General features: G+C 48.7%; 1 protein-coding gene and 13 non-coding genes across 14 annotated transcripts; all 14 read left to right on the top strand.

Moving 5' to 3' along the window:
• Positions 1 to 5,338: 5,338 nt before the first annotated feature.
• Positions 5,339 to 6,529, top strand: LOC125947218 (uncharacterized). The gene has a single exon (XM_049671623.1). The coding sequence runs from the start codon at positions 5,339 to 5,341 to the stop codon at positions 6,527 to 6,529; it is 1,191 nt and encodes a 396-aa protein (XP_049527580.1).
• Positions 6,530 to 10,235: 3,706 nt separating this feature from the next.
• Positions 10,236 to 10,307, top strand: Trnap-cgg (transfer RNA proline (anticodon CGG)). Its single transcript has one exon. It is a non-coding gene; the product is annotated as a tRNA-Pro (tRNA).
• A 208-nt stretch (positions 10,308 to 10,515) lies between these two features.
• Trnap-agg (transfer RNA proline (anticodon AGG)) lies at positions 10,516 to 10,587 on the top strand. Its single transcript has one exon. It is a non-coding gene; the product is annotated as a tRNA-Pro (tRNA).
• Positions 10,588 to 11,587: 1,000 nt separating this feature from the next.
• Positions 11,588 to 11,659, top strand: Trnap-cgg (transfer RNA proline (anticodon CGG)). The gene has a single exon. It is a non-coding gene; the product is annotated as a tRNA-Pro (tRNA).
• A 208-nt stretch (positions 11,660 to 11,867) lies between these two features.
• Positions 11,868 to 11,939, top strand: Trnap-cgg (transfer RNA proline (anticodon CGG)). Its single transcript has one exon. It is a non-coding gene; the product is annotated as a tRNA-Pro (tRNA).
• A 208-nt stretch (positions 11,940 to 12,147) lies between these two features.
• Trnap-agg (transfer RNA proline (anticodon AGG)) lies at positions 12,148 to 12,219 on the top strand. The gene has a single exon. It is a non-coding gene; the product is annotated as a tRNA-Pro (tRNA).
• Positions 12,220 to 12,427: 208 nt separating this feature from the next.
• On the top strand, positions 12,428 to 12,499 carry Trnap-agg (transfer RNA proline (anticodon AGG)). The gene has a single exon. It is a non-coding gene; the product is annotated as a tRNA-Pro (tRNA).
• A 207-nt stretch (positions 12,500 to 12,706) lies between these two features.
• Positions 12,707 to 12,778, top strand: Trnap-agg (transfer RNA proline (anticodon AGG)). Its single transcript has one exon. It is a non-coding gene; the product is annotated as a tRNA-Pro (tRNA).
• Positions 12,779 to 12,986: 208 nt separating this feature from the next.
• On the top strand, positions 12,987 to 13,058 carry Trnap-agg (transfer RNA proline (anticodon AGG)). Its single transcript has one exon. It is a non-coding gene; the product is annotated as a tRNA-Pro (tRNA).
• A 207-nt stretch (positions 13,059 to 13,265) lies between these two features.
• Positions 13,266 to 13,337, top strand: Trnap-agg (transfer RNA proline (anticodon AGG)). Its single transcript has one exon. It is a non-coding gene; the product is annotated as a tRNA-Pro (tRNA).
• Positions 13,338 to 18,406: 5,069 nt separating this feature from the next.
• Trnap-agg (transfer RNA proline (anticodon AGG)) lies at positions 18,407 to 18,478 on the top strand. The gene has a single exon. It is a non-coding gene; the product is annotated as a tRNA-Pro (tRNA).
• A 208-nt stretch (positions 18,479 to 18,686) lies between these two features.
• On the top strand, positions 18,687 to 18,758 carry Trnap-cgg (transfer RNA proline (anticodon CGG)). Its single transcript has one exon. It is a non-coding gene; the product is annotated as a tRNA-Pro (tRNA).
• Positions 18,759 to 18,967: 209 nt separating this feature from the next.
• Positions 18,968 to 19,039, top strand: Trnap-agg (transfer RNA proline (anticodon AGG)). Its single transcript has one exon. It is a non-coding gene; the product is annotated as a tRNA-Pro (tRNA).
• A 6,008-nt stretch (positions 19,040 to 25,047) lies between these two features.
• Positions 25,048 to 25,119, top strand: Trnap-agg (transfer RNA proline (anticodon AGG)). Its single transcript has one exon. It is a non-coding gene; the product is annotated as a tRNA-Pro (tRNA).
• Positions 25,120 to 26,887: the final 1,768 nt, after the last annotated feature.

Raw genomic sequence — 26,887 nt, 5'->3', positions numbered from 1 at the left:
TCCGGAAGAACAACTGTTGGTGGGGTCATATCGACCGATTAGCCTCACCAAGGTCGACTACGAAGTATTTATGAAGGTTTTAACAAAAAAAAGTTGTCGCAGCTTCACCTGAAAGGTGAAGCATCAATTGCGATAGCAAACTTGTAGAGAGCTATACGGAGTAATGATATTAGCTTTATCAGCTGTATAAACTTGGACATGCAGCAGCATCGGCAACACGCAGAACTGTTGTCGACGCCATCCGCGTTTTGCCCGCGTTCGCTCAAAATGCGTGCGGCGTTGGTGACTGTTGCCGGATAGGGTGCCTCGATGCCCAGCGCCGCCGTCCAGGGTGGAGACAACCCCGCTGGCGCCGCCATATTGTGTCACACGAGCTGAGACTCAGCTACGCTTGCGTTCATAAAGTGTTACTCGCGGCGCGCTTCCAAGTGCTTTGCCTTGATGAGGATTTTTTTATCGGTGTCCCATCTGCATATCTTTATAACCAATAGCCGTTAACTCGTCGAAGGTCGAAGACGTGAATGTATGGCGCCGGGAACATGCCCCAAGTTGCCTAATTCAATCACATTTAATATGCCGTGTGTATGTTTAAAATACGCACTAATCTTTTTTTTTTTTTTTTTTTTTTTGCGCTTCGATGCTTGGTATATAAGGTTTGCGACCCCCTGTGTGTGGAAGTTTTTCTTTTTCGCTGTTGTATTTTGGTTTACACGTCACGCCTCCTTTACCGTAGCCAGCCACTCGCGCACGGCGGTTAGTTTCCCTTGCGTTGCGCGTGCTCTTCGCGTTCGTTGCAATTATTTGACGATATCTACGCGCAATTTTTGCTTTTTTTGCCCACAAAACTGTGTGCTGACAGGATTAAGCTGGTGTAAAAATAACTGCGATGTGAAAATAAGGTTTAGTTAGTGCTGTAGAGAAAAATGTAACGTAACTTGTCTGTGTCAATCTTGCGTAGTACACACAAGAAATCAAACGATGCACAAAATACATTTACTTATAATGTCTAGTACAATCAATCATGAAAGAGATATGTACATTAAAAATTATATGTACTGTGTGGCGCCTGAAGGTTATGTTGAAAGACGAGATAAAAAAATTAATTCGCAAGGTAGGCTCGACACACACAATTCGGGGTAGGGAGAGTTTTTTTTATTTATTTATTCATTACATGGGGGGGGGGGGGGTTCAAGTGAGTGCATCAACCTTATTACACACAATATAAATCGAAAACAAGAATGCAAACAAGAAAACGCAACCGCGGGTAATATTAATCAAGATATCCAGCCAGATATCCAGCCAGAATACATACATCAGCTACCATCGAATACGTCGCATCAGCCAAACACATCGATGGCGAGTACAGAACATTTCATAAATAACCATTAGAACACTGATAACTACATTGAAAAAATAAACAACACTGCATACATATCACGTACAAAAACCGTAAATGAAACTAAGACAGTCAAATACAGATTAGCAATGTTTTTCACTTAGAAAATATAGTCCATGATGATGTAGGGCTGTTGACTTTAACAGACGGCGCCCATCCTGTCGATTTCCCTCGTACTGGTCCTCTTCAATGTGTTTCTAAGTACAGGTAAAACAACAAGAGTGATTATTGATATGAAAAGTTGCCTTGTAAATACAGAGAACCCATTACAGTGCTTAAAAATAAATTTTAGCAGAAGCAATGCTGTATTACCTCGCTTCACACGTTTCGAAGAAATGCACAGGCTACAACAGACACCATGCCAGAAAGCGCCGAAACATTTTGGTCCCATGATGCCCCTTAACTCTACTACACCTGGGCATACCGTGCACAGGCATTTAAAGACCGTCACAGTACCCACTACGATCGGGAATGAGCACGAATGGCCATCGGCTTACGATCACCACGCTACAAATATGTACAAGTCTAAAAAATCAGCTATGTAACGTAACACCCTGAGGTCCGCAAGATATCTCCTGAGAAATCAGAGAAAATCACAATGTTTCGCTTACCACGTACAAAACAGCCGCTCTCCCCAGACGAAGCACTGCGTGCTTTAGTCCCAAATAACCAGTACCGAAAAAAAAAAAAAAAAGAAACAAGAGACCCACACGATGTGTGCTTCCCGTGAAAAAGGAAAATAGGTGGCTTACGTGACGATTCGTAGCTAATGTAAGACTATTTCGCGGCTAAGCATCTTCGTCAGTCCTTAAAATAAGGGTACAGACTGCGCCCATCAAAACGAAAAAAGCCTATGCGACGCGCGCTCGCAAACCATACGCTACTCAGACAGCATCGGTGCAGTGCTTACTTAGTTCGTGAGCGAACGTAGGTATGTACGTGAGCGAGGATCAGAGAATACTTTCTTATTTAAATGAAAAACAAAACGGTGCGGTAGTCTAAAAATTCTTGACACTTACCTCGCAAATGCGAGTTATCCGTTGCCTTCCAGTGATCGCGCTTACTTGGGCTTCCATCTCTTCCGTCGCTCTGGGTCCCGGGGAAGCGAAAACAACGCAGTCCTTTACGCGTCGATCCGGCTCCACTTGGAACACAACACCCGTCATTTCGACACGATTGCACTTGATAGCTTGTCAGTCATGCGCTGAACACTGTCTAGCAAGTAGAAGCGTCCCGCGATCATCCGCGCGCACTGTGCTCGACCCACCGAACAAGCAATCGCAACGGCTCGCTGTGCACAATCTGGCGTCGCAGCGATAAAGCGGCGCGCGGGGGCGGTCAAAGTTGGCACCACCTGAACGGCGGCGCTGGCATCGAGGCACCCTATTGCCGGAGCTCTGATATAAATAGGCACTGCGTGCCGCGCAAACGTCGCCTCCCTTCCCTCCCCCTCCCCCACGGCCTCTCGCTCGTCGGAAGAAGGCGCGTTTGCTCTACATACATGGTGATTGTGAAGGAGAACAGAGACGCCTACTTCTGCAGCCCTTAAGCGAGCACGGCGCAGAACGCGCGTTTGTTCTCCGCCGTGCGTTCACTCCCCGTGAAAGACGCGCCCCTCGCGCCCTTTCACTCGCACATACAGCGTTCGGCGCGCGGCGACGATTTCTTCTCCAAAGACGTCATACGGAACCTCACGGCGACGGCGACGCCGACGGCAGAATACTGCTTTTGAGTGTCCATATAATTGCTATCGCAATAAAAGAATACAGTCTGTGATCGCGAAATTGGTTGGGTCTCACCAGACGTGCGGCGCTAAAGGCCGTAGCATTGCCACAAATGTTCCCCGCAGCGTATTAGAGTGTGTAGATGCATTTGGTGGTGAGATAGCAATGATATAGCTCGACTTGGCGAAAGCCTTTGACCGTGTGACTCACGAAATTCTCTTTTTCATTCTGGAACATTCAGCCTTGGTTGCGTTATAGTAGAAGGCGTACAAATGGCCTACAAGAACTGTAAGACCCGCAGTATAGTTAATGGCGAGCTCACTGACAGACTCGCTGTGCGTTGTTCAGTAAGGCAGGGATGCACGCTTTCTCCATTTGCTATTCGCAGTTTTTTTAGAGCCACTCTGCCGAGCAATTATCAACTCTGATCACGTTTCTGGTTTCAGGCTACAGTCGTCCCATGTGAAAATACTCGCGTATGCAGACGATATAGCGGTGTTTTGTGCAGACACAGAGAGCGTCTGTGAAGTCACGAGTGTGGTTGAAAAAGTTTGTGTTCACAATGGAAGTCAGATTAATTGGGGGAAAATCTCCGGGTATTCGCATGGCCAATGGGACGTAGCACCGGATTGTTTTTCTCGGCTACGATGGTCTACCTTGCCAATGTGGTATCTAGGAGTGCCCCTGGAATATTATCGGGATCCCAGGTCGTACTGGAAAGAACAAACTTCAAAAGAGAAAGAAAAACCGGACGCGCGGCAAGGAAGGCAGCTATGAATGTTCTCCCGTGCCTCTATCTGGAATACTTTTTCATTTCGAAGCTCTGGTATGTCATGAATGTGCTGTGTGCGCCGCGGACGGCTATTCAAAAATGCATCGTGTTATTGCTGTTTTTATTTGGGCATCCACCTGGGAAAGGACCAGCCGACCTAACCTGTTTTGTTTCGGTTAAAAGCGGAGGGCTTGGCCTAGCGCATTTATTTTTGCGTCAAGTTGTCTCGAGCTTTATGTTCTTGCGTGTTCAAAGTGGTTCGTTTGTTAGAACTGTAATAAAAGTGCGCCTACAGAGGCTGCTCCCTGAAAGAATAGCCTCATGTGAAAACATGTATGGTGCTGTGACAGGCTACTTGCGTGAGGTTGTTCTTTCGTGCAAGACGCTGGAAGTACGATTTACCCCCGAGTACCTATGCAATGTTAATAAGAAAAATCTGTACAAAACGCTTGTTGACGAGATGTTACCGGTACCCTTTTACCGGTCACCACACTGTGGAGGCCCAAAGCAGGATATTTTTTAAAAGAGTTAAGAAGATGCCCGTTAGACCTGCAGTGAAAACATTCTTTTTTAAACTGCATTCCGGTACGCTGCCTGTCAAAACCTGGCTGCATGATAAAGGAATATTCGTACCATGGACAACAAACTGTTTGTTATGAAGGAAGCCCAAGACAGGTCACCATGTTTTCTAGAATGCTGGGATCCAAATGTTTATTGGAACGTCCTTCAGAGAACGATTCAAAAAGAATCCCCCTTGAACCCTTGCGGCATGCGATACTTACCAGTGGAAAACGACGATGTGCCCTACGATTTAATCATGCTTCTCGGCCTCCACAGTTTGTGGAAAACGCGAATAGAGGTGCGACAAGCCGACATAAATATTCGTTCCACTCGTGAAACCTCTACCGAAAGTCTTGTTTACTTACGCGAATGTTTCAGTGCACAGCCTGATCCACCAGAGTGGATACCGCTGCTCGATGATTTAGTGCAGTTCAAAAGATTTTAGCTCCGCTAACGTCAGCTCAAGTGTAGCTCAGGTGCCTTATCATTTCGTGCTTTGTATTTCTACGGCCAAAAAGGCAATAAAGAAAAGATCGACTTGTTGGTCAAGGTGTATGATTCTCGCTTCGGGTGCGAGAGATCCGGGGTTCAAATCCCGGACGAGCCCTTTTTTTCTCTTAGCAGGTAGGTAATCCATCTGAGAAGAGCGCTAACGGGTCGGAATTTCCTTTCCTTGACCAACGTTGTTCGTTCTGGATGCTGTAACTAGGGCCTACTGATGAGAAAACGAAATAATTGTTATTTTTAGAATCATCTGCTCGCGCGTGTAGCAATCCGTTATAAGCTATCCAGAGCAGCAGATGCGCAAAGGCGGCTCGTTGGTCTGAGAGTCCGGCTAGCTGAGGATTCGGCTTTCTGCCGCGCTAGCGAGCGGACGTGTCGAACATGAGCTCCATAGGAGCGACTTCAGCGGCCCAGCAGGGCCGCGGTACCAGGAATTTTGGCTCAGAAGACCCGGACTATCAAGTTTTGCTGCCTCAACTGCCTACAGGTCAGATTGTTTTAAATACATTGTTTTTACATGCTGATGTGCGTGCCAGGCCGTATCGGGTGGAGCACTTCCGCGACGCACTGGCTAGCTTAGGCGTACTGCCGGATGTTATCGCCCTAGGGGCGTATCAAATGAGCCACGTTTGGGCAGTGACTTTCAAGAGCGATGAAGGTGTCAAAAGGCTTGCAAGCGCCAAGGAAGTAAAAGTGAATGAACATCGGTGCATCGTTGTTGATCCAGCAAACCAGGCCGTGCGGCTGAAGCTGCATTGGATGTTACACAACGTGACGGACGAGGACATACGCACCGCCCTTTCACCGTACGGGAAGGTCATGGACGTCTTCCGGGAAAAATGGCGTGTCCACGGAGTGCAAGATAAAGCATCCTCAACGCGTGCGGTGTCGTTGGTTTTGAAGACGGGTATGACCGTGGAAGACCTGCCTCATCAACTTCGTGTCGCTGGTGAGCAGGCCTTAGTTGTTGTACCAGGCAGAGCACCACTTTGCCTGAAATGCCGAAACACCGGTCATGTTCGACGTGACTGTCGCGTCCCGAGATGTGCCGTTTGCCGGCGCTACGGCCATGATGAGACGGAGTGTGTTAAGACCTACGCGTCCGTAACGGGACCGGCGCCTCGGGAGGACGTGGCTGACCTGTTAATGGATGAAGCAGACGTGGATGAGTCTTTCCGTGCGCAAGTTCTGCCGGCCGACACATTTGCGACGCCCACTGAGGAGGCTTACATAGCCTCGAAGGTGGCAACTGTAGTAACTACTGAACAGAAAGCTGCAGTGCAGACAAGTGACGGAAAAGGCAAAGAAGAAACGGCCATAGAACTCGCCTCTGCCGGGGCGAGTACAGCAGAGCACGGGCCAGCAACTGCAATGATGGACGTCGCAGACACGAGTGCAAGCAGTGCGGCTACGAAGAGAGCAAGGGACGTAACGAGCGGCCAAGAGGAGGAATTTGACAACGAGACCAAAGACGAACCGCCGCAGAAAACCCAGGCGAGTCGTCGGGCGTCCATTCGCCCGAAACCGAACATCCCGCCGGACAGACGGACGGCGGCAGAACCGCCTACCTAGGACCTGGCGCCTACTGGGGCGCCCGGACTAGCGACGTCAAGAGATGGGTGCCACTTCAGAATTAGCCTACGCGTACGCCGTAAAGGTACGCGTGTGGTTAGAGCGGCTTTTCGTTGAGCATTTGTTTTTGGAAAGTTTTTTTACAAAGTGTTGGAATGGTTTGTTCTCCAGGGGCACCTTGCGATCGGCTTGCTTATACAGACTAATGGCGGTGAAATTAGAGACAGCATTGAGAGTGGCCACTTTAAATGTTCGTGGCCTCGGAGCGCGAAGGAGACAGTATCAACTTAGTCGCTTGTTTATGGAGAAGGAACTCGATGTTGTCGCCTTACAAGAAACTAAGGTCAAAACTCAAGAGCAGACCGATCGCATGGTGACGCCTTTCACGGCACATTACAATGTGTGCGTATGTCATGCTAATGGTACATCAGGCGGGTGCGCGCTGCTTATACGGAAGAGTGCTGGCATTATTGAAGAACGTGTAACTGTAAGTCAAACTGGCCGCATGCTCATTGTCGATTTTTCCTTTTCTGGAGCGTCGTGGCGGCTCATATGCGTTTATGCGCCGAACATTGTGAATGACCGAGCGTTGTATTTTGAGTATATAGAGCAGTACCTAAAGTGTGACCGCTACATCATATTTCTTGGTGATTTTAATTGTGTGTGTACTGCGGAAGATCGAAACCGAGGGGAACGTGTTCGGGACAAAAGCGCTCTCTATTTGAGCTCCCTAATTGACGACCACAACTTAGAAGATGTGGGTCAAATTTTCACTCACGGTACGATTCCGCAGTACACACACATTCAAGGAAACAGCCGAGCAAGGCTGGACAGAGTGTATGTTTCACTAGATTTGATCCCCCTTTGTAACAGTTATAATGTCACACCACTATCGTTCACGGATCATAGCTTAGTGAGCTTCGTGATGGGGGCAAAAGTTAAAAGAACACGATTCAACTGGAACACGTGGAAATTCAACGAAAAGCTGCTTGATGATGAGCCATTTGTGCGCAGAGTAAAGGAAAAGATATTAGACTTGATGACAAACAAGCATGACAATTTTATGGCTGCATGGGAAGAATTTAAGGTCCAAGTTAAGTTCATTGCGATCGAAAGAGGAAGCAGCCGCCAGCATGAAGAACTGCAGAAACAAAGACAGCTGCAAAGACAGCTAGAATTTCTTTTGAGCGTACAAAATACGGTTCATGATCAGGTTGCGGAAAATGTAAAGAAACTAAGACATGAACTGGAAGTTACTGACGCAGAGCGATATAAAGCTGCAGTTATACGTGCTCGGAGCGAACGGTTATGGATGGGTGAGATGCCAAACAAACGGGCAATGAGCGACGAAAAGCGGCATGCGTCAAGAAATGAGATTAAACAGATACGTTTTCAAAACGAGGTGACGTCAGAAGCTGTTTTAATCGAGAGAGCCTTCGTTGATCATTATCGGGAATTGTTCGGCAATGGGACACGCTCTGGACTAGGCTTCGACAGCGAATTCATGAGCGAAATGCCAAGGTTGGAAGACGGCGTTAGAGAAAGCCTTGAAATGCCAATAAGTGTACCCGAGATGGAAAGGGCGATAGATGAGTTGCCGTCAGGAAAGTCGCCAGGGCCAGACGGCCTAGGCGCCAAGTTTTACAAATCATTCAGCCACGAGTTTTCCTGTATTTTGCACAGACTACTCTCAGAAGCGTACGTAGTTAAAAAAGTGCCACCCTCATTCCGCATGTCACACGTAGTTTTGATTCCAAAAACCGATGACCGGGAAAAGCTTCTTTTAGTAGGCTCATACAGACCGATAAGTCTAACCAACACAGACTACAAAATATTTATGAAAGTACTGGCTGGACGGTTCCAAAGCGTGATTAAGGAGCTTGTAGGGCCACAACAGACGTGTGGCATTAAAGGTCGTACAATTTTCACCAACACCCATATTGCAAGGAATGTGTTAGAATGTTGTGATGACATTGGGGGTCGGGTGGCGATGTTGCAGCTCGACCTTGCGAAGGCCTTCGACCGGGTGTCACATGAGGTGCTTTTCTCTATATTGCAGTACTGTAATGTTGGGAACATCATTTTAGAGGGCGTTGAAATGGCTTATGAAGAGTGTTCAACGCAGATTGTAATTAATAAATGCCTTAGTTCGAAGGTGCCAGTCCGCTCGTCTGTACTACAAGGCTGTCCTTTGTCTCCATTGCTTTTTGCCGTATACCTCTAACCTTTTTGTTTGGCAGTCATCCATGATGTAAACATACGTGGTTTTAGGCTGCACGCCGCTGAAGTTAAAATGCTAGCCTATGCAGATGACGTCGCCGTCTTTTGTGAAGACAAGGAAAGCGTGATCGAGGCTGTCCGCCTGGCAAGATCTTTCTGCAAGTACACGGGTGCCCAGATAAACTTCGAAAAAAGTGTTGGCATATGACATGGAAATTGGGACGCGATGCCCACTGATTTCGCCGGAATGCAATGGACTACAGTGCCTGCACCCTATCTAGGTGTGTCCCTTGAGCACTATCAAGACTCCACGCAGTTATGGAGCGGACAAACAGAATTGATGAAAGAAAAGATAAAGGGATGGCAAGGCCGGGGATTATCAGTGTTTGCGCGTGCCTCAGCTTGCAATGTTTTTTTGGTTGCCAAAGTCTGGTATATACTGCAAGTAATGTTCATGTCTCGCGTCAGTGTTCAAAAAGTGCACCGGGTGTTTGCTACCTTTATATGGAATTCCACTTGGGAGCGAACCAGCCGTACAAACCTTATTCGCAGTGTTCGCAGTGGAGGCCTTGGGCTCTCACACTTGTTCATCAGACAGATTGTATCGCGGTTCTTTTTCCTGCGCGATGAACGAAATGCTTTTCTCCGCACTGTCATTCAGGCGAGAATGGCAACAGAACTGCCGGAATTTGTTTTAAATACATCCAGTGTTATCAGTAGAAGAGCGACTGGTTATTGTCGTGAAGTAGTCGCGTCTTTTCGAATACTCTGTGCACGGTTTTCGCTGGAGTATTTGTGCTCAGTGAGAAAGAAAAAACTGTACGTCGACTTGGTTGACAGCATGCTACCTACCCCACTGTATAGGATTGTTCACTGTGGAGGCCCAGGAAAAGATGTGCTGAAACGAGTCAAAAGGATGCCTGTAAGACCTGCTGCGAAAACATTTTTTTTTCCAGCTACACACAAACACCCTCCCCGTTAAAGTATGGCTTGAACAGAAAGGAATATTCGTACCATGTACAACCAACTGCTTGCTGTGTACAAAGCCCGAAACAATTGAACATGCCTTCATTGATTGTCGGGACGCAGTATTTCATTGGGATGTCTTGCAGCGCACTCTCAAAAAAGAACTCCCCATAACCCCGTATGGAATTCGATTCCTGCCAGTTGAAAGTGATCAAGGAATACCTTTTGATATGTTCATGCTCCTGGGCCTCCACAGTTTGTGGAAGACGAGAATGGCTGTTCGTCATGCTGACGCCAATGCACGCTCTACGCGAGAGAACTTCATTGAAAGTGTTTCTTTTATACGAGAAGTGTATCGTGCACAGAGTGAACCCGCAGACTGGGCTAGCATTCTTGATGAGCTGGTGTGCCCCAAGAAATTTTAATATGACCATCCCGCCTGACGTGATGTCGGTGCACTGCATATATGCATTTGTATTGTTTCGCTAGTGTCAAAGCAGGCAATAAAGAAAAAAAAAGCGGCTCGTTGGTCTAGGGGCATGATTCTCGCTTCGGGTGCGAGAGGTCCCGGGTTCAAATCCCGGACGAGCCCTTTTTTTTTTCTCTTAGCAAGTAGGTAATCCATCTGAGAAGAGCGCTAACGGGTCGGAATTGCCTTTCCTTGAGCAACGTTGCTCGTTCTGGATGCTGTAACTAGGGCCCACTGATGAGAAAACGAAATAATTGTTATTTTTAGAATCATCTGCTCGCGCGTGTAGCAATCCGTTATAAGCTATCGAGAGCAGTACATGCCCAAGGGCGGCTCGTTGGTCTAGGGGTATGATTCTCGCTTAGGGTGCGAGAGGTCCCGGGTTCAAATCCCGGACGAGCCCTTTTTCTTTCTCTTAGCAGGTAGGTAATCCATCTGAGAAGAGCGCTAACGGGTCGGAATTGCCTTTCCTTGACCGAGTTAAATATTTAGGAGTTGCTTTAGACTGTCACTTGCATTGGAGAGAACAAATTAACCTTGTCTGTAGGAAACTCGCTTTCAGCTGTTACACCCTGGCCCGTGCCAGGCAATATTTTCCTCGTGCTTTGCTTCGTTGCATATATTTTTCTTTATTTCATACCCACCTGGGCTATTGTTGTGAAATATGGGGCCTAACATATAAAACTTACTTAACACCTATACTGCAGTTGCAAAAGCGCGCCCTAAGAATAATAACATTTTCTTCTGTTCATCACCCTAGTAGCAGTCTGTTTATTGACCTTCGTCTCCTTTCTTTTACGGCTTTAAGAAATTATAAGATCACCGGTTTAGTTCATAAAATACTCAACACGAACTTCCCCTTACCCAACACCATATTTAACTTCCCACGTGCAAACACCAGACAAGCAACTAACTTTAACCTGAACCTTCCTTATTGCAGCAATGTCTACGGTGAACGATTATTGGAGTTTTTTGGCGCTATAACATGGAACACTGTGCTTGTGGAAGTAAAAGTAACCAGAAACTTTGATCTTGCATGTAAACGCTTCTTCTTGTCTAGACAATTGGAATTACACCTCCTTTACAAATTAATACTTGTTCATGTATGCAATGTTATTATTAACTAAGAAAATATGTACGTGGTTGACCTATATGCTATTTCTGTATTGGACCAGGTACTAGCCACATAGGCTATTGGTCTAACTATTTTTGTATAAATTATTTGTATTGTATAAATAAAGCTCATTCTGATTGATTGATTGAAAAAAAAAAAAACGTTCGTTCTGGATGCTGTAACTAGGGCCCACTGATGAGAAAACGAAATGATTATTCTTTTTAGAATCATCTGCTCGCGCGTGTAGCAATCCGTTATAAGCTTTCGAGAGCAGCACATGCGCAAAGGCGGCTCGTTGGTTTAGGGGCATGATTCTCGCTTCGGGTGCGAGATGTCCCGGGTTCAAATCCCGGACGAGCCCTTTTTTTTCTCTCTTAGCAGGTAGGTAATCCGTCTGAGAAGAGCGCTAACGGGTCGGAATTGTCTTTCCTTGAGCAACGTTGCTCGTTCTGGATGCTGCAACTAGGGCCCACTGTTGAGAAAACGAAATAATTGTTATTTTTAGAATCATCTGCTCGCGCGTGTAGCAATCCGTTATAAGCTATCGAGAGCAGTACATGCCAAAGGGCGGCTCGTTGGTCTAGGGGTATGATTCTCGCTTCGGGTGCGAGAGGTCCCGGGTTCAAATCCCGGACGAGCCCTTTTTTTTTTCTCTTAGCAGGTAGGTAATCCATCTGAGAAGAGCGCTAACGGGTCGGAATTGTCTTTCCTTGAGCAACGTTGCTCGTTCTGGATGCTGTAACTAGGGCCCACTGTTGAGAAAACGAAATAATTGTTATTTTTAGAATCATCTGCTCGCGCGTGTAGCAATCCGTTATAAGCTATCGAGAGCAGTACATGCCCAAGGGCGGCTCGTTGGTCTAGGGGTATGATTCTCGCTTAGGGTGCGAGAGGTCCCGGGTTCAAATCCCGGACGAGCCCTTTTTTTTCTCTCTTAGCAGGTAGGTAATCCCTCTGAGAAGAGCGCTAACGGGTCGGAATTTTCTTTCCTTGAGCAACGTTGCTCGTTCTGGATGCTGCAACTAGGGCCCACTGTTGAGAAAACGAAATAATTGTTATTTTTAGAATCATCTGCTCGCGCGTGTAGCAATCCGTTATAAGCTATCGAGAGCAGCACATGCCCAAGGGCGGCTCGTTGGTCTAGGGGTATGATTCTCGCTTAGGGTGCGAGAGGTCCCGGGTTCAAATCCCGGACGAGCCCTTTTTTTTTCTCTTAGCAGGTAGGTAATCCCTCTGAGAAGAGCGCTAACGGGTCGGAATTTTCTTTCCTTGAGCAACGTTGCTCGTTCTGGATGCTGCAACTAGGGCCCACTGTTGAGAAAACGAAATAATTGTTATTTTTAGAATCATGTGCTCGCGCGTGTAGCAATCCGTTATAAGCTATCGAGAGCAGCACATGCCCAAGGGCGGCTCGTTGGTCTAGGGGTATGATTCTCGCTTAGGGTGCGAGAGGTCCCGGGTTCAAATCCCGGACGAGCCCTTTTTTTTCTCTCTTGGTAGGTAGGTAATCCGTCTGAGAAGAGCACTAACGGGTCGGAATTGCCTTTCCTTGAGCAACGTTGCTCGTTCTGGATGCTGCAACTAGGGCCCACTGTTGAGAAAACGAAATAATTGTTATTTTTAGAATCATCTGCTCGCGCGTGTAGCAATCCGTTATAAGCTATCGAGAGCAGTACATGCCCAAGGGCGGCTCGTTGGTCTAGGGGTATGATTCTCGCTTAGGGTGCGAGAGGTCCCGGGTTCAAATCCCGGACGAGCCCTTTTTTTTTCTCTTAGCAGGTAGGTAATCCCTCTGAGAAGAGCGCTAACGGGTCGGAATTTTCTTTCCTTGAGCAACGTTGCTCGTTCTGGATGCTGCAACTAGGGCCCAGTGTTGAGAAAACGAAATAATTGTTATTTTTAGAATCATGTGCTCGCGCGTGTAGCAATCCGTTATAAGCTATCGAGAGCAGCACATGCCCAAGGGCGGCTCGTTGGTCTAGGGGTATGATTCTCGCTTAGGGTGCGAGAGGTCCCGGGTTCAAATCCCGGACGAGCCCTTTTTTTTCTCTCTTGGTAGGTAGGTAATCCGTCTGAGAAGAGCGCTAACGGGTCGCAATTTTCTTTCCTTGAGCAACGTTGCTCGTTCTGGATGCTGCAACTAGGGCCCAGTGTTGAGAAAACGAAATAATTGTTATTTTTAGAATCATGTGCTCGCGCGTGTAGCAATCCGTTATAAGCTATCGAGAGCAGCACATGCCCAAGGGCGGCTCGTTGGTCTCATTCTGCTTCCGGCAGCCGTGCTGTGCGGTTCGTAGGATCATGAGCTCCGTTGGAGCGGCGATGGCGGCCCTTACCAGCCGCGGTAACAGGAAACAAGAAGAAGATGAGTACCATTTTGTTTTGCCACAACTTCCTACAGGACGCATCGTTACCAATACAGTTTTTCTGCATGGTGACGTGCGAGCACGGCCTTACAGAGTTGAATATTTCAGGGACGCCCTCGCTCTTGCCGGGATGCTGCCGGAAGTTGTCGCACTCGGAGCCTACCAGATTAACCATGTCTGGGCGGTTACCATGTGCAATGCAGACGCTACCAAGCGGCTGCTAGCCTTGAAGGAAATGGAAGTGAAGGGACGGCGCTGCGTTGTCGTGGACCCACAGGACAGGCAAGTCAAGTTACGCCTTCACTGGCTTATTTACGGCGTAGCTGACGAGGACGTCCGTACAGCGCTAGCCGCTTATGGCAAGGTGGTTGACGTACAGCGTGAGCGTTGGCGGGTGCCGGGTGTTCAAGAAAAGAACTCGACTGCCCGGACGGTGCTGATGAAGTTGAAAACTGGCTTGAAGTTGGAAGACCTACCGCACCAGGTACGGGTTGCCGGAGAACTAGCATTAGTGGTAGTTCCGGGGCGACCAATGCAGTGCCTGCGCTGTCAGGGCTCTGGACATGTCCCGCGTGACTGCAAAGTGCCCCGGTGCTCGATATGCAGACGATTTGGACACGAAGACGCTCAGTGCACGCGGTCCTACGCCGCAGCTACTGGGCGAGGAGTGAGCGACTACACCGAGAAGCTCTTAATAGACGTGACCGAAGCCGAGGAGGCAGCAAAGGGAAGCGGAAGCTTGGAAACCCAAAAGGAACCGCGCAGCGAAAAGACACCAGAAGGCAAGCAAAGCCATGTGACAACGGAGGCTACGACCAAGCCGCCAGCAACAGTGATCGAGCTGGCAGCAACGCCCGTTCCCGCTGACGACGACACGTTGGAGAGCAGCGATACAGAAGGCACCCAAGCTGAACCAAGGAAGCCGCGCTTGCAGGGGAGCCAAGCCCATAGCAGCAGAGTCAACCCGGCTGTCAAGCGTCCGCTTGAAGGGACCGCGGATCAGAAGGCGTCCTCCGGGAGACGCCCCAGCCTTAAGCCACGGCCAAATCTCGAATCGGAGAGGAAGGCCACCGACGAGCCGCCGAGGCAGCACCTGGACACCGGGCAACCGGGCGGATCCGAAGACCTCTAGCCGTGCGCTAGACGTGCAAGGTAAGCGTAATGCTTCGGGTCCTGCTACCTCCTGTTAAAACATGGCACGCAACGCGTCGTTTAGTTTGGCTACGTTAAACGTGCGAGGTCTAGCCGCAAAGAAAAAGCAGAGCCAAGTATACCGGTTGTTGGTAGATCATGACCTCGACATGTTGGCAGTGCAAGAAACAAAAGTTGAAGGGGAGGAGCAGACCCGGAGCATGATGCTTCGCTTCATGGCTCGCTACTACGTTGCAGTGAGTCATGCGGTGGGCAAGTCAGCGGGATGCCTGCTATTTTTGAAAAAGTTACCGGGGCTAGATGTACATAGTGTTTATTCATGTCCAAGTGGTAGATTTATTGTTGTTGATTTTTATTACAGTGATGTTACCTGGAGAGTAATATGTATTTATGCACCGAACGGTACAGATGAGAGGTATAATTTTTTTCTGAGCATTGAGCCATATCTGACTGCAGAAAAACATGTTGTTGTGTTAGGAGATTTCAACTGCGTTTTGAACACTCGGGACCGAAGCAATGCACACGGGTATAGAGACAGAAGTAGTCAGCTTTTATCACGGTTTATTGGAGAACATGATATAGATGATGTAGCAGAATGTCTCGAGGGAGCGAGAGAAGTGCAGTTTACGCATTTCCAAGGACAGAGTCACGCTCGCCTCGACCGTATTTATGCATCAGTGGAGCTATTACCTTTGTGCACCCAATACCATGTAGTGTCCGTGTCGTTTTCGGACCATTGTCTGGTTAAATGTCTGATGGGAAGTGCGGAAAAACAAAACAAGTTTTCGTGGGATCTGTGGAAAATGAACGTAAAGCTTCTAAGCGACGAATGCTTTATTCAAGATGTGAAGGAGGCGATAGATGCAATGAAATCAGAACAGGTGCCAAGTGTCGGCACGCAATGGGATTTACTTAAGCAACATGTCAAAATGAAAGCCATAGAGCGAGCTAGCTGCATTAAGTATGAGGATAAAGTCAAAGAAAGAAATTTAAGAACATTGCTTGAAAAACTGGTTAAGCTTGAATGCCGTGAGCCGGGCAAGTTTAAAGATGACATTCGTAGCATAAAACAGAAACTCGAAGCAGCAGATGAAGAACGTTATCGGGGAGCGATAGTGCGAGCCAGAGCCGAGGCATGGGCGGCCGGGGAGACGCCCACAAAGCGAGCGCTGGGAATCGAAAGGGCGCACGCCCGCCGTAATCACATCGATGTGATAGAAGAAAATGGTATTGAAACAACAGATACGGAGGCTATAGGGCGAGCTTTCTTTCGATTCTACGAAGGGCTGTTTGCCCATAGATCAGTAGATGTAGAAGGGTTTAAAACAGCCTTCTTAGAGCGCATGCCTCGGCTGTCAGAAGAAAGAAAAGCAGCTCTTGAAGCACCTATAACAATAGCAGAAATAGAAAAGGCAATAGATGATCTTAACCCTGGAAAGTCGCCCGGTCCGGACGGTCTGAGCGCGGCTTGGTACAAAGCATTCAAGCAAGACCTGTCCTGTCAGTTGAAAGATGTCTTTGATGAGGCATTTGAGGTGGGAACGTTACCCCTGTCATTCTCCCAAGCACACACTGTGCTCATTCCAAAAAGAGAACAAAAAGATAGGCTAAGACTCGTGACATCATACAGACCAATCTCACTAACTGTGATTATAAAATATTTATGAAAGTTTTGGCTAGCAGATTTCAGACCGTTATGACGCAGATTGTGGGAGCCCACCAAACCTGTGGTATGAAGGGCCGCTCTATTTTTACTAATATTCATTCATTGAGGTGTGTGCTCGAGTGTTGTGACGCCTCTCGGTCGGCTGTCGCAATACTCCAGCTTGACCTAGAAAAGGCATTTGACTGTGTATCTCATGTATTATTGCGTTCCATACTCGAACATGTTAATTTAGGCTCAATCATCATCGACGGAATATCCCTAGCTTATAGAAACTGCAAAACGCGCCTGATAGTCAACAACAGATTGGGGGCCCCCGTTGACGTCCAGCGGAGCGTGCGTCAAGGGTGCCCACTGAGTCCTCTTTTGTTTAGTATTTATATTGAAACTTTGTGTCAAGCAATAATTGAAAATGATCGTGTTCATGGGTTCAGATCGCAGGCGTCCGAGCTAAAGCTCTTAGCGTATGCTGATGATATAGCGGTGTGCTGTACGAAAAAGGAGAGCCTGCTAGAGACAGTCGCTGTAGTAAGACGGTTCGGAGAAGTAACGGGAAGCTTTGTGAACTGGGGAAAGTGTCTGGGCTTTTGGCACGGCGAGTGGCAGTCAACACCAGAGACATTTGCCAACGTGAAATGGGTTAAAACCCCAGCTAAGTACCTCGGCCTTCCCCTTGAAAGTTATAAGAAAAATGATGATTTCTGGCTAGACCAAGCCAAAGAAACACGAGAAAAGGCGGAGAGATGGAAAGGTTCACACCTATCAATTTTCGCCAGAGCGACAGTGTGCAATTTGTTTTTTGTTAGTAAATTATGGTACATGATGCAAGTGTTGTATTGTTCGCGAGTGCATGTGCAGAAGTTCCACCGAGTGTTCGCTGTTTTTATTTGGGCTTCCAGCTGGGAACGCTGCAGCCGCACGAATCTTTTCAGGCGACTGAAGGAGGGAGGCCTGGGTCTGGCACACCTATTCGTGCGGCAGCTTGTAAGCCGTTTTTTCTTCTTTCGGGACGTCAAAGACCCGTTCTTAAGATCGGTGTGTCAAGTGAGACTTTGTAGTGCGTTACCAGAGCTTGTTATCAGCAGCGAAATTATGCCTGGTACTTTGTTTGGGTACTTCAAGGAGATAGTAGCCAGTGTTCGTTTTTTGTCGGTACGGTTCTCGAATGATTATATGTTCAGCGTGAAAAGAAAGAAAATGTACAGTGACCTGTGTGATGTTATTTTTCCAGTACCGATGTACAGAGCCATATACAGTGGAGGTCAGGGAAAGAACGTTTTGAAACGAGTAAAAAGAATGCACGTGCAGCCAGGAGTGAAATCTTTCTTCTTCAAGCTTCACACTGGCACCCTGACAGTGAGAACCTTCTTAGAAGAACGCGGGTTTTACATGCCGTGGGGGTCAAACTGTCTGATTTGTAAAAAGCCTGAAACAGTAGACCATGTTTTCATACATTGTTGGGAGGGGGTGTACTTTTGGGACGTTCTGCAAAGAACAATGAAGAAAGAATTGCCCTTACATCCGCAGGGCATAAGATTTCTACCACTGGATAATGAGGACGGGGTCCCATTTGACCTCATCATGCTGACTGGCCTCTACTGTCTATGGCGATCCCGAATGCAAGGCTTCTATTGTGATCCAGAGGCGCGGCCTGCGCGAGTACATTTCCGTGAGCACATGTCACGCTTTCTGGAGGTGCAAAAAGCACAAGTTGATGTGCCTGATTGGCTACCAAGGGTAGAGGCCTTGGCATCCCTAAAGGAATTTTAAAAGACAAAGTCAGCCAAGTCATGCTGGCTGCTATGTAAGAGCTTGTTTTGTTCTTCTGTATTTTCGTGTCCTAGTTATGCATTTTGTTTGTTTTGCTGACAGTGTGTCGGTGAACCTGTCGAGAACTGGCAATAAAGAAAAAAAAAAGAAAAAAAAAGGCTCGTTGGTCTAGGGGTATGATTCTCGCTTAGGGTGCGAGAGGTCCCGGGTTCAAATCCCGGACGTGCCCTTTTTTTTTTCTCTTAGCAGGTAGGTAATCTGTCTGAGAAGAGCACTAACGGGTCGGAATTTTCTTTCCTTGAGCAACGTTGCTCGTTCTGGATGCTGCAACTAGGGCCCACTGTTGAGAAAACGAAATAATTGTTATTTTTATAATCATCTGCTCGCGCGTGTAGCAATCCGTTATAAGCGATCGAGAGCACTACATGCCCAAGGGCGGCTCGTTGGTCTAGGGGTATGATTCTCGCTTCGGGTGCGAGAGGTCCCGGGTTCAAATCCCGGACGAGCCCTTTTTTTTTCTCTCTTGGTAGGTAGGTAATCCGTCTGAGAAGAGCACTAACGGGTCGGAATTGCCTTTCCTTGAGCAACGTTGCTCGTTCTGGATGCTGCAACTAGGGCCCACTGTTGAGAAAACGAAATAATTGTTATTTTTAGAATCATCTGCTCGCGCGTGTAGCAATCCGTTATAAGCAATCGAGAGCAGTACATGCCAACGGGCGGCTCGTTGGTCTAGGGGTATGATTCTCGCTTAGGGTGCGAGAGGTCCCGGGTTCAAATCCCGGACGAGCCCTTTTTTTTTCTCTTAGCAGGTAGGTAATCCGTCTGAGAAGAGCGCTAACGGGTCGGAATTTTCTTTCCTTGAGCAACGTTGCTCGTTGTGGATGCTGTAACTAGGGCCCACTGATGAGAAAACGAAATAATTGTTATTTTTAGAATCATCTGCTCGCGCGTGTAGCAATCCGTTATAAGCTATCGAGAGCAGTACATGCCCAAGGGCGGCTCGTTGGTCTATTCTGCTTCCGGCCACCGAGCGTGACGGACGCATGATGACGGGCTCCGTAGGAGCGGCTTCAGCGGCCCAGAGCGGCCGCGGTAACAGGAGTGTCGTTGCGGACAACGAGTACCAAGTTGTTTTGCCGAGTTTGCCAACAGGGCGTTTTGTTGTGAACACAGTTTTTTTACATTGTGACATCAGGGCCCGCCCATACCGGGTGGAAGATTTCCGCGATGCGCTCGCCCCGTTATCGCTCCTGCCGGAAGTGGTGGCTCTCGGGGCCTACCGTATGAGCCATGTTTGGGCCGTGACCTTCAAGGACGACGAAGCGGTGAAGAAGATCGTCATTGTTGGTGAGCTGCAGGTCAAAAAGGGCCGATGCCTCGTCATTGACCCCGCCAACCAGGATGTACGCTTGAAAGTGCATTGGCTGCTGCACACCGTTCCTGACGAGGACGTGCGTCTTGCCTTCGCGCCATTTGGAAAGGTCACGGACGTCGCCCGCGACCGGTGGCGGGTGCATGGCGTGGCTGACAAGAACTCGACTACAAGACTGGTTACGCTGAAGTTGAAGCCGGGCGTAACGCTGGTCGACCTGCCCCATCAGGTGAGCGTCTTCGGCGAGCTGGCTCTCGTGGTTGTGCCGGGCCGGGCCCCACTCTGCCTGCGCTGCCGCGGAACGGGCCATATTCGTCGCGACTGCCGCATACCGCGGTGTGGTGCGTGCCGACGCTTCGGTCACGAAGAGAGTCAGTGCGAGCGGACGTACGCTAGCGTGACCGGACCCGTGAGCAACGACGACAACTGCGCCCTACTCATGGATGAGGCGGACATGGAAGACACATCGTCCACGGCTAAGGAAGCAGCTGGCGAGGCGGCAAAGACGGAGGCACGACTCGAGAAACAGGGGCAACACGTCGATGAGGCCGTCGCCACTCATCAAGAGAAGGCAGAGGACAGTGTAGCTGTGACGAACGCTGAGGTAAAGAGCCTACCTGAACCGGGAGCGACCTCCACCCCCCCTGATCCTGAGGGCATGGACACCCATACCGGGCTCGCTAACTTGCAGGCGGGGAAACGACCACACGACCAGGCCAATAGCCTGGCTACGCTACAAGACAGCAATGGCGGAGACGAGCCACCGCCGAAAACGCCAGGTATGAGGCGACCAACCCTGAAGCTGCGGCCGAACATTACGGACGATCCACGGCAGGCGGGTAAACCACCTCCGTAATTTTGCACTGTCTACAGCTTAGGCGGGTAGGGGGGTTGGTGAGTGCAATGGCCGTCATCCTGAGCACTATCCTTTTTAGATACGTGTCAGGAACGGGGGCTCAAGTTGCATTTGAGTGTTTCTTAGAGAGGTCGAGTTGTGTTTGCTTTTGTGGCTCTCGACGCGGTTATCGGCGCATCATTATGAACACGCGTCCTTGGGTAACTGATGGGCACTCTTCTGCCGTTTAGTCATGGCGGCCAATATTGAAGGAACGCTACGTGTAGCCACTTTAAATGTACGAGGGCTCAGCGCAAGAAGGCGACAATGTCAGCTAAGTCGTCTACTCTTAGATAATGACTTGCATCTTGTGGGAATCCAAGAGACCAAAATAGAGAGCCAAGAGCTAACCGACAGAATGGTGTCCAATTTTCGTACTCACTTTGATGTGTGTGTTTCTCACGCTGTTGGTGGATCAGGTGGTTGCGCTATATTCATTCGAAGAAACTTTGGCATTTGTGTGCAATCAGTGTTTTCGTGTGAAACTGGGCGCCTTTCAGTGGCTGATTTTTGTTTTTGCGATAAGGATTTCCGTGTCATTTGTGTCTACGCACCGAATATCGAAACAGACCGGCGATCCTTCTTTGAGCGTCTTGAAACGTACGTAAACTGTCAGAAGGTGGTAATACTGCTGGGCGATTTTAACTGTGTGTGCACTGCCGACGATCGCGCAAAATGTTCACACGTTCGCGACAAGAGTGCTGAATTGCTAAATGAGGTGGTGCACGATTATGACTTGGAAGATGTCGGCAGTGTCTTCGCCAGCGGTACTCACCCGCAGTTTACCCACTTCCAGCGTGATAGCCACGCTCGGCTAGATAGATTATATGTGTCAGCCGAATTGGTGCCTTTGTGTAGTGAATATGATGTGCAACCCATTGCTTATAGCGATCACTGCTTAGTAACTGCCACCTTTGGGAAAAGACAGATCAAACACACCTTTAATTGGGACCTCTGGAAATTGAACGTGCAGTTGTTGGGTGACGATGGTTTCGTTGATGCTGTTGCGAAGGAACTAGAAAGCCTGAGTTCAGTCCAAATAGAAAGCTTCGCCATTAAATGGGAAGAATTTAAACAGAAAGTAAAAACAATGGCTATTGAAAGAAGCAGTGTCCTTCGGCATAACCTGAAACAGGCAGAAACGAACCTTCGCCACCAACTGCAATTTTTCATCAGCATGGAAAGTGTCCAGCCTGGTGCGTATACTAAGGAAATAAAGGAAGAAAAAACCGAACTCGAAAGGATAGACTCTGAGAAGTACAAAGCGGCCGTTGTGCGATCAAGGTCTGAGAAGCTGTGGGCGGGAGAAGCGCCAACAAAACGAGCCCTCTCAGACGAGAAAAGGTACGCGTGTCGGAAGGAAATCCGCCAGATAGCTAAAGGCAATGATATCACGTCCGACCAAAACGACATCAAGCAAGGGATCGCCGATCACTTCAAAGCCTTCTTGAGTCAACCACGTGAACCTAAAGAAGGCTACGAGATGGAATTCCTTTCATTGATGCCTAGGCTAGATGAAGAAGTTAAGACACGGCTTGAACATCCCATCACCCTGAGTGAGATAGAGTGCGCAATAGACGAGTTGGCCCCCGGTAAAGCACCTGGGCCTGATGGCTTAGGGGCCACTTTCTATAAAACTTTTAAGCCTGCGCTGGTTCATGTCCTCCAACTAGTGATTAGCGAAGCGTACGACCGAAAAAGATTGCCCTTGTCTTTCACAACATCGCATATCGTACTAATCACGAAGAGTGATGATGAAAAGAAACGCTTGTTGCCTGGCTCATATCGCCCGATAACTCTAGCCAACGTTGACTATAAAATATTCACGAAAGTATTAGCAAAACGACTGCAAAGTGTCATCAAAACATTGGTAGGGCCGCACCAGACTTGTGGCATTAAAGGCCGCAGTATTACCACAAATGTACACGTGGCTCGAAGTGTGCTAGAGTGTTGCGATGCGATTGGCGATTACGTCGCGATGATGCAGATCGATTTGGCAAAAGCCTTCGACCTCGTCTCGCACAAGGCTCTGCTAGGCATACTTGAACATACAAATGTTGGCAGTGTGATAACGGAAGGTGTCACGATGGCTTACAAAGACTGCTCAACGCGAATTATTGTTAATGGGGAGCTCACCGATAGCTTTCGTGTGCTCTCGTCGGTGCGTCAAGGATGCCCGCTTTCGCCCCTTCTTTTTGCTGCTTATCTCGAGCCACTCTGTTTGGCCATTAAAAACAACGAACGCATAGCAGGCTATCGACTACAGGCGGCACATGTTAAAATATTGGCGCATGCAGACGACATCGCTATTTTCTGCAAAGATAAAGCGAGCATTAAAGAGGCAACTGCTATAGTCGAAAAGTTTTGCGATTCAACTGGAGCCCAGATAAACTGGGATAAAAGTTATGGCTTCTGGCATGGGAGTTGGGAAGACACGCCGGAGACCTTTTCTCGATTGAATTGGTCAAGGTTACCTACACAGTACCTGGGGGTACCTCTCGGAAACTACCGTGAGCCCGAACCGTACTGGCTCGACCAAGTTTAGAGAGCAAAGGAAAAGGCTGACGGTTGGAGAGGCAAGCAATTGTCAATGTTTTCTAGAGCCACCGTTTGCAACCTTTTTTTAGTTTCCAAGATATGGTATGTTATGAATGTGTTGTGTGCTGCGCGGGTAAGCGTACAAAAAATTCACCGCATTTTCGCCACTTTCATTTGGGCCTCTACCTGGGAGAGGACGAGTCGAACAAATTTGTTTTTCCCGGTCAAGAAAGGTGGGCTTGGTCTGGTTCACTTGTTTTTACGACAAATTGTGTCGCGCTTTGTGTTTCTGCGGGATCAAAATGATCTCTTTCTTCGAACGCTAATTCAAGTACGGCTGAGTAGACTTCTCCCGGGATTTGTTGTTTCGTCGGCTCAGAACATGCCGGGAACCGTGACTGGGTACCTGCGTGAAGTGGTGCTGGCGTATAGGATGTTGAATGTGCGTTTTTCGCAGCAGTATCTGTCCACTGTTACAAAAAAACAAATTGTACAGAGATCTTGTGGACACGATGCTACCTGTACCTTTGTACCGTTCGCCACACCGTGGAGGCCCCGGACAGGACGTTTTAAAGAGAGTCAAGAAAATGCCAGTACGGCCATCGACTAAGTCTTTCTTTTTCAAATTACATACAAACACACTTCCCGTTAAGACCTGGCTTCAGAGCAAGGGTATTTTCATCCCCTGGACAACTGACTGCTTTTTATGTAAAAAACCTGAAACAATAGAACATGTTTTCCTTGATTGCTGGGACCCGATCTTTCACTGGGACGTCCTGCAGAGAACGCTGAAGAAACAGTTACCTCTGGACCCGTATGGAATACGCTTCTTGCCAGTAGATTCCTCAGAGGAAATACCGTATGACCTCATTATGGTCCTGGGCCTCCACGCGATGTGGAAAACTCGTATGCAATTTGAACATGCAGACATCGTTGTGATACCGGTGCGAGAACACTTCATTGAGAGTGTTGTTTACGTGAGAGACGCGTACAAAGTACTGCCTGATCCACCACAATGGATGTCTGTACTCGATGAACTGGTGTCAATGAAAAGATTTTAGTACTGTGCTAGCCAAAGTGTGGTTGGCACGTTTTATCATATTGTAAACCTTGATTTTGTGTGTCGAAGACGGCAATAAAGAAAAAAAAAAGGCTCGTTGGTCTTGGGGTATGATTCTCGCTTCGGGTGCGAGAGGTCCCGGGTTCAAATCCCGGACGAGCGCTTTTTTTTTTCTCTCTTGGTAGGTAGGTAATCCGTCTGAGAAGAGCACTAACGGGTCGGAATTGCCTTTCCTTGAGCAACGTTGCTCGTTCTGGATGCTGCAACTAGGGCCCACTGATGAGAAAACGAAATAATTGTTATTTTTAGAATCATCTGCTCGCGCGTGTAGCAATCCGTTATAAGCTATCGAGAGCAGCACATGCCCAAGGGCGGCTTGTTGGTCTAGGGGCATGATTCTCGCTTAGGGTGCGAGAGGTCCCGGGTGCAAATCCCGGACGAGCCCTTTTTTTTCTCTCTTGGCAGGTAGGTAATCCATCTGAGAAGAGCGCTATCGGGTCGGAATTGCCTTTCCTTGAGCAACGTTGCTCGTTCTGGATGCTGTAACTAGGGCCCACTGATGAGAAAACGAAATAATTGTTATTTTTAGAATCATCTGCTCGCGCGTGTAGCAATCCATTATAAGCTATCGAGAGCAGCACATGCCCAAGGGCGGCTTGTTGGTCTAGGGGCATGATTCTCGCTTAGGGTGCGAGAGGTCCCGGGTGCAAATCCCGGACGAGCCCTTTTTTTTCTCTCTTGGCAGGTAGGTAATCCATCTGAGAAGAGCGCTATCGGGTCGGAATTGCCTTTCCTTGAGCAACGTTGCTCGTTCTGGATGCTGTAACTAGGGCCCACTGATGAGAAAACGAAATAATTGTTATTTTTAGAATCATCTGCTCGCGCGTGTAGCAATCCGTTATAAGCTATCGAGAGCAGCACATGCCCAAGGGCGGCTCGTTGGTCTAGAGGTATGATTCTCGCTTAGGGTGCGAGAGGTCCCGGGTTCAAATCCCGGACGAGCCCTTTTTTTTTCTCTCTTGGCAGGTAGGTAATCCATCTGAGAAGAGCGCTAACCGGTCGGAATTGCCTTTCCTTGAGCAACGTTGCTCGTTCTGGATGCTGTAAGTAGGCCCCACTGATGAGAAAACGAAATAATTGTTATTTTTAGAATCATCTGCTCGCGCGTGTAGCAATCCATTATAAGCTATCGAGAGCAGCACACGCGCAAAGGCAGCTCGTTGGTCTAGGGGGGATTCTACTTCCGGCTACCGTTCGGTACGGACGCGGAATGTCTTGCTCCGGTGGAGCGGTGTTTGTGGCTCAACCGAGCCGCGGAAACAGGATTATTGCCGATGAAGACAAGGAATACCAAGTTGTTTTGCCGCAATTGCCAACAGGACCCTGCGTTTTGAATACTATTTTCCTTCACGGGGATGTGACCGCTAGGCCTTTACGCGCCGAAGATTTCAGGGACACGCTGGCTCGTCTGGGACTGCTGCCCGAGGTTGTTAGCTTGGGGGCGTTCCAGATGAACCACGTTTGGGCGGTTACCTTCAGGAGCTCGGAGGCGACGAAGAAAATGTTGGCGTTCGGCGAAATTATGGTGAAAGAAAGAAGATGCCTAGTGCTGGACCCTGCAAGTCAGGAGGTACGCGTGAAGGTGTTCTGGCTCCTTCACCATGTCCCGGACGAAGACGTCCGTGCGGCTCTCGCCCCTTATGGAAAAGCCACTGACGTGGCGAGACAACGCTGGCGGGTGCAAGACATAACGGACAAAGGGTCGACAACGCGCACCGTAACCTTGAAGCTCAAGGCGGGCGTGACCATCGACGATCTGCCACATCAGTTTCGAGTGGTCGGTATGATGGCACTTCTCGTGGCCCCTGGAAGGGCTCCGTTGTGCCTGAGGTGCAACTGCACAGGACATATAAGGCGGGAGTGCGGCGTACCCCGTTGTGCCCTTTGCTGGCGCTTTGGGCACGATGAGAGCCAGTGTGTGCGGACGTATGCGAACATCGCAGGCCCTGCTAAGATCGACGAGGTCATTGAAGAGCACGTCATGGATGCCGCTGACGCTGAGGAAGCGGCTGGCGGTACGCAAAACACAAAGGTGAAAGGCGTGGGTACGCCTGACGAGTCTACCGAAAGCGTCAAAGCCGGAAAGGAAGGTAAAGTGCAAGGAGCGGAGCCAGCCGCGGAAACGCCGGCCAGGGACGCAGCGACTAAGGTCGCCACAAAGGACTGCAATAAAGAGAAAGTGAGGACGCCAACAGACAAGGAAACCCCTATGGACACCAGCGGTGCGGCAGCGAAAAGGACGCTTGAGGAAAGCAATGACGGCGAACCAGGGGCTCAAAGCCAGGTGGCTCAAAGCGAGCCACCCTTGAAGACCACCAATGTCCGTCGATCGACGCTGAAGCCGGCACCGAACTTGCCACCCGACAGGAAACCGTCGGCGCCGGCGCCGACATAGTGTGATAATGTTTGTACCTGTGTTACTTTTCTTTTTTGCCGGAGTGGGTGGGGGGGAGGGGTGGGGTGGTGGGGCTTGCTTGGGGCGGTGTGGCAACGGGCCACTGCAACAAGGCACAATTTGCACGATGGAAATCCATAGATATGGCATCCAACGACGGCAGTCCAGAGGATGGTTTTCGCTGCGCAGTACCAGCAAACGTGAGTTTGCAGCTAGTTGTGTGCAAAGAGTGTTATCGGTCCGTTCTTTCTTCATAGCATAATGAATCCCACAGATATCACGATACGAGAAGGTAGTATTAATGTAAGGGGCCTTGGG

Source organism: Dermacentor silvarum, chromosome 7 (genome assembly GCF_013339745.2).
Source record: "Dermacentor silvarum isolate Dsil-2018 chromosome 7, BIME_Dsil_1.4, whole genome shotgun sequence".
In the NCBI taxonomy this organism is placed as follows: Eukaryota; Metazoa; Arthropoda; class Arachnida; order Ixodida; family Ixodidae; genus Dermacentor; species Dermacentor silvarum.
Note: the sequence above shows the minus strand (reverse complement) of the source record. Positions and strands in the feature narration are given on the sequence as shown.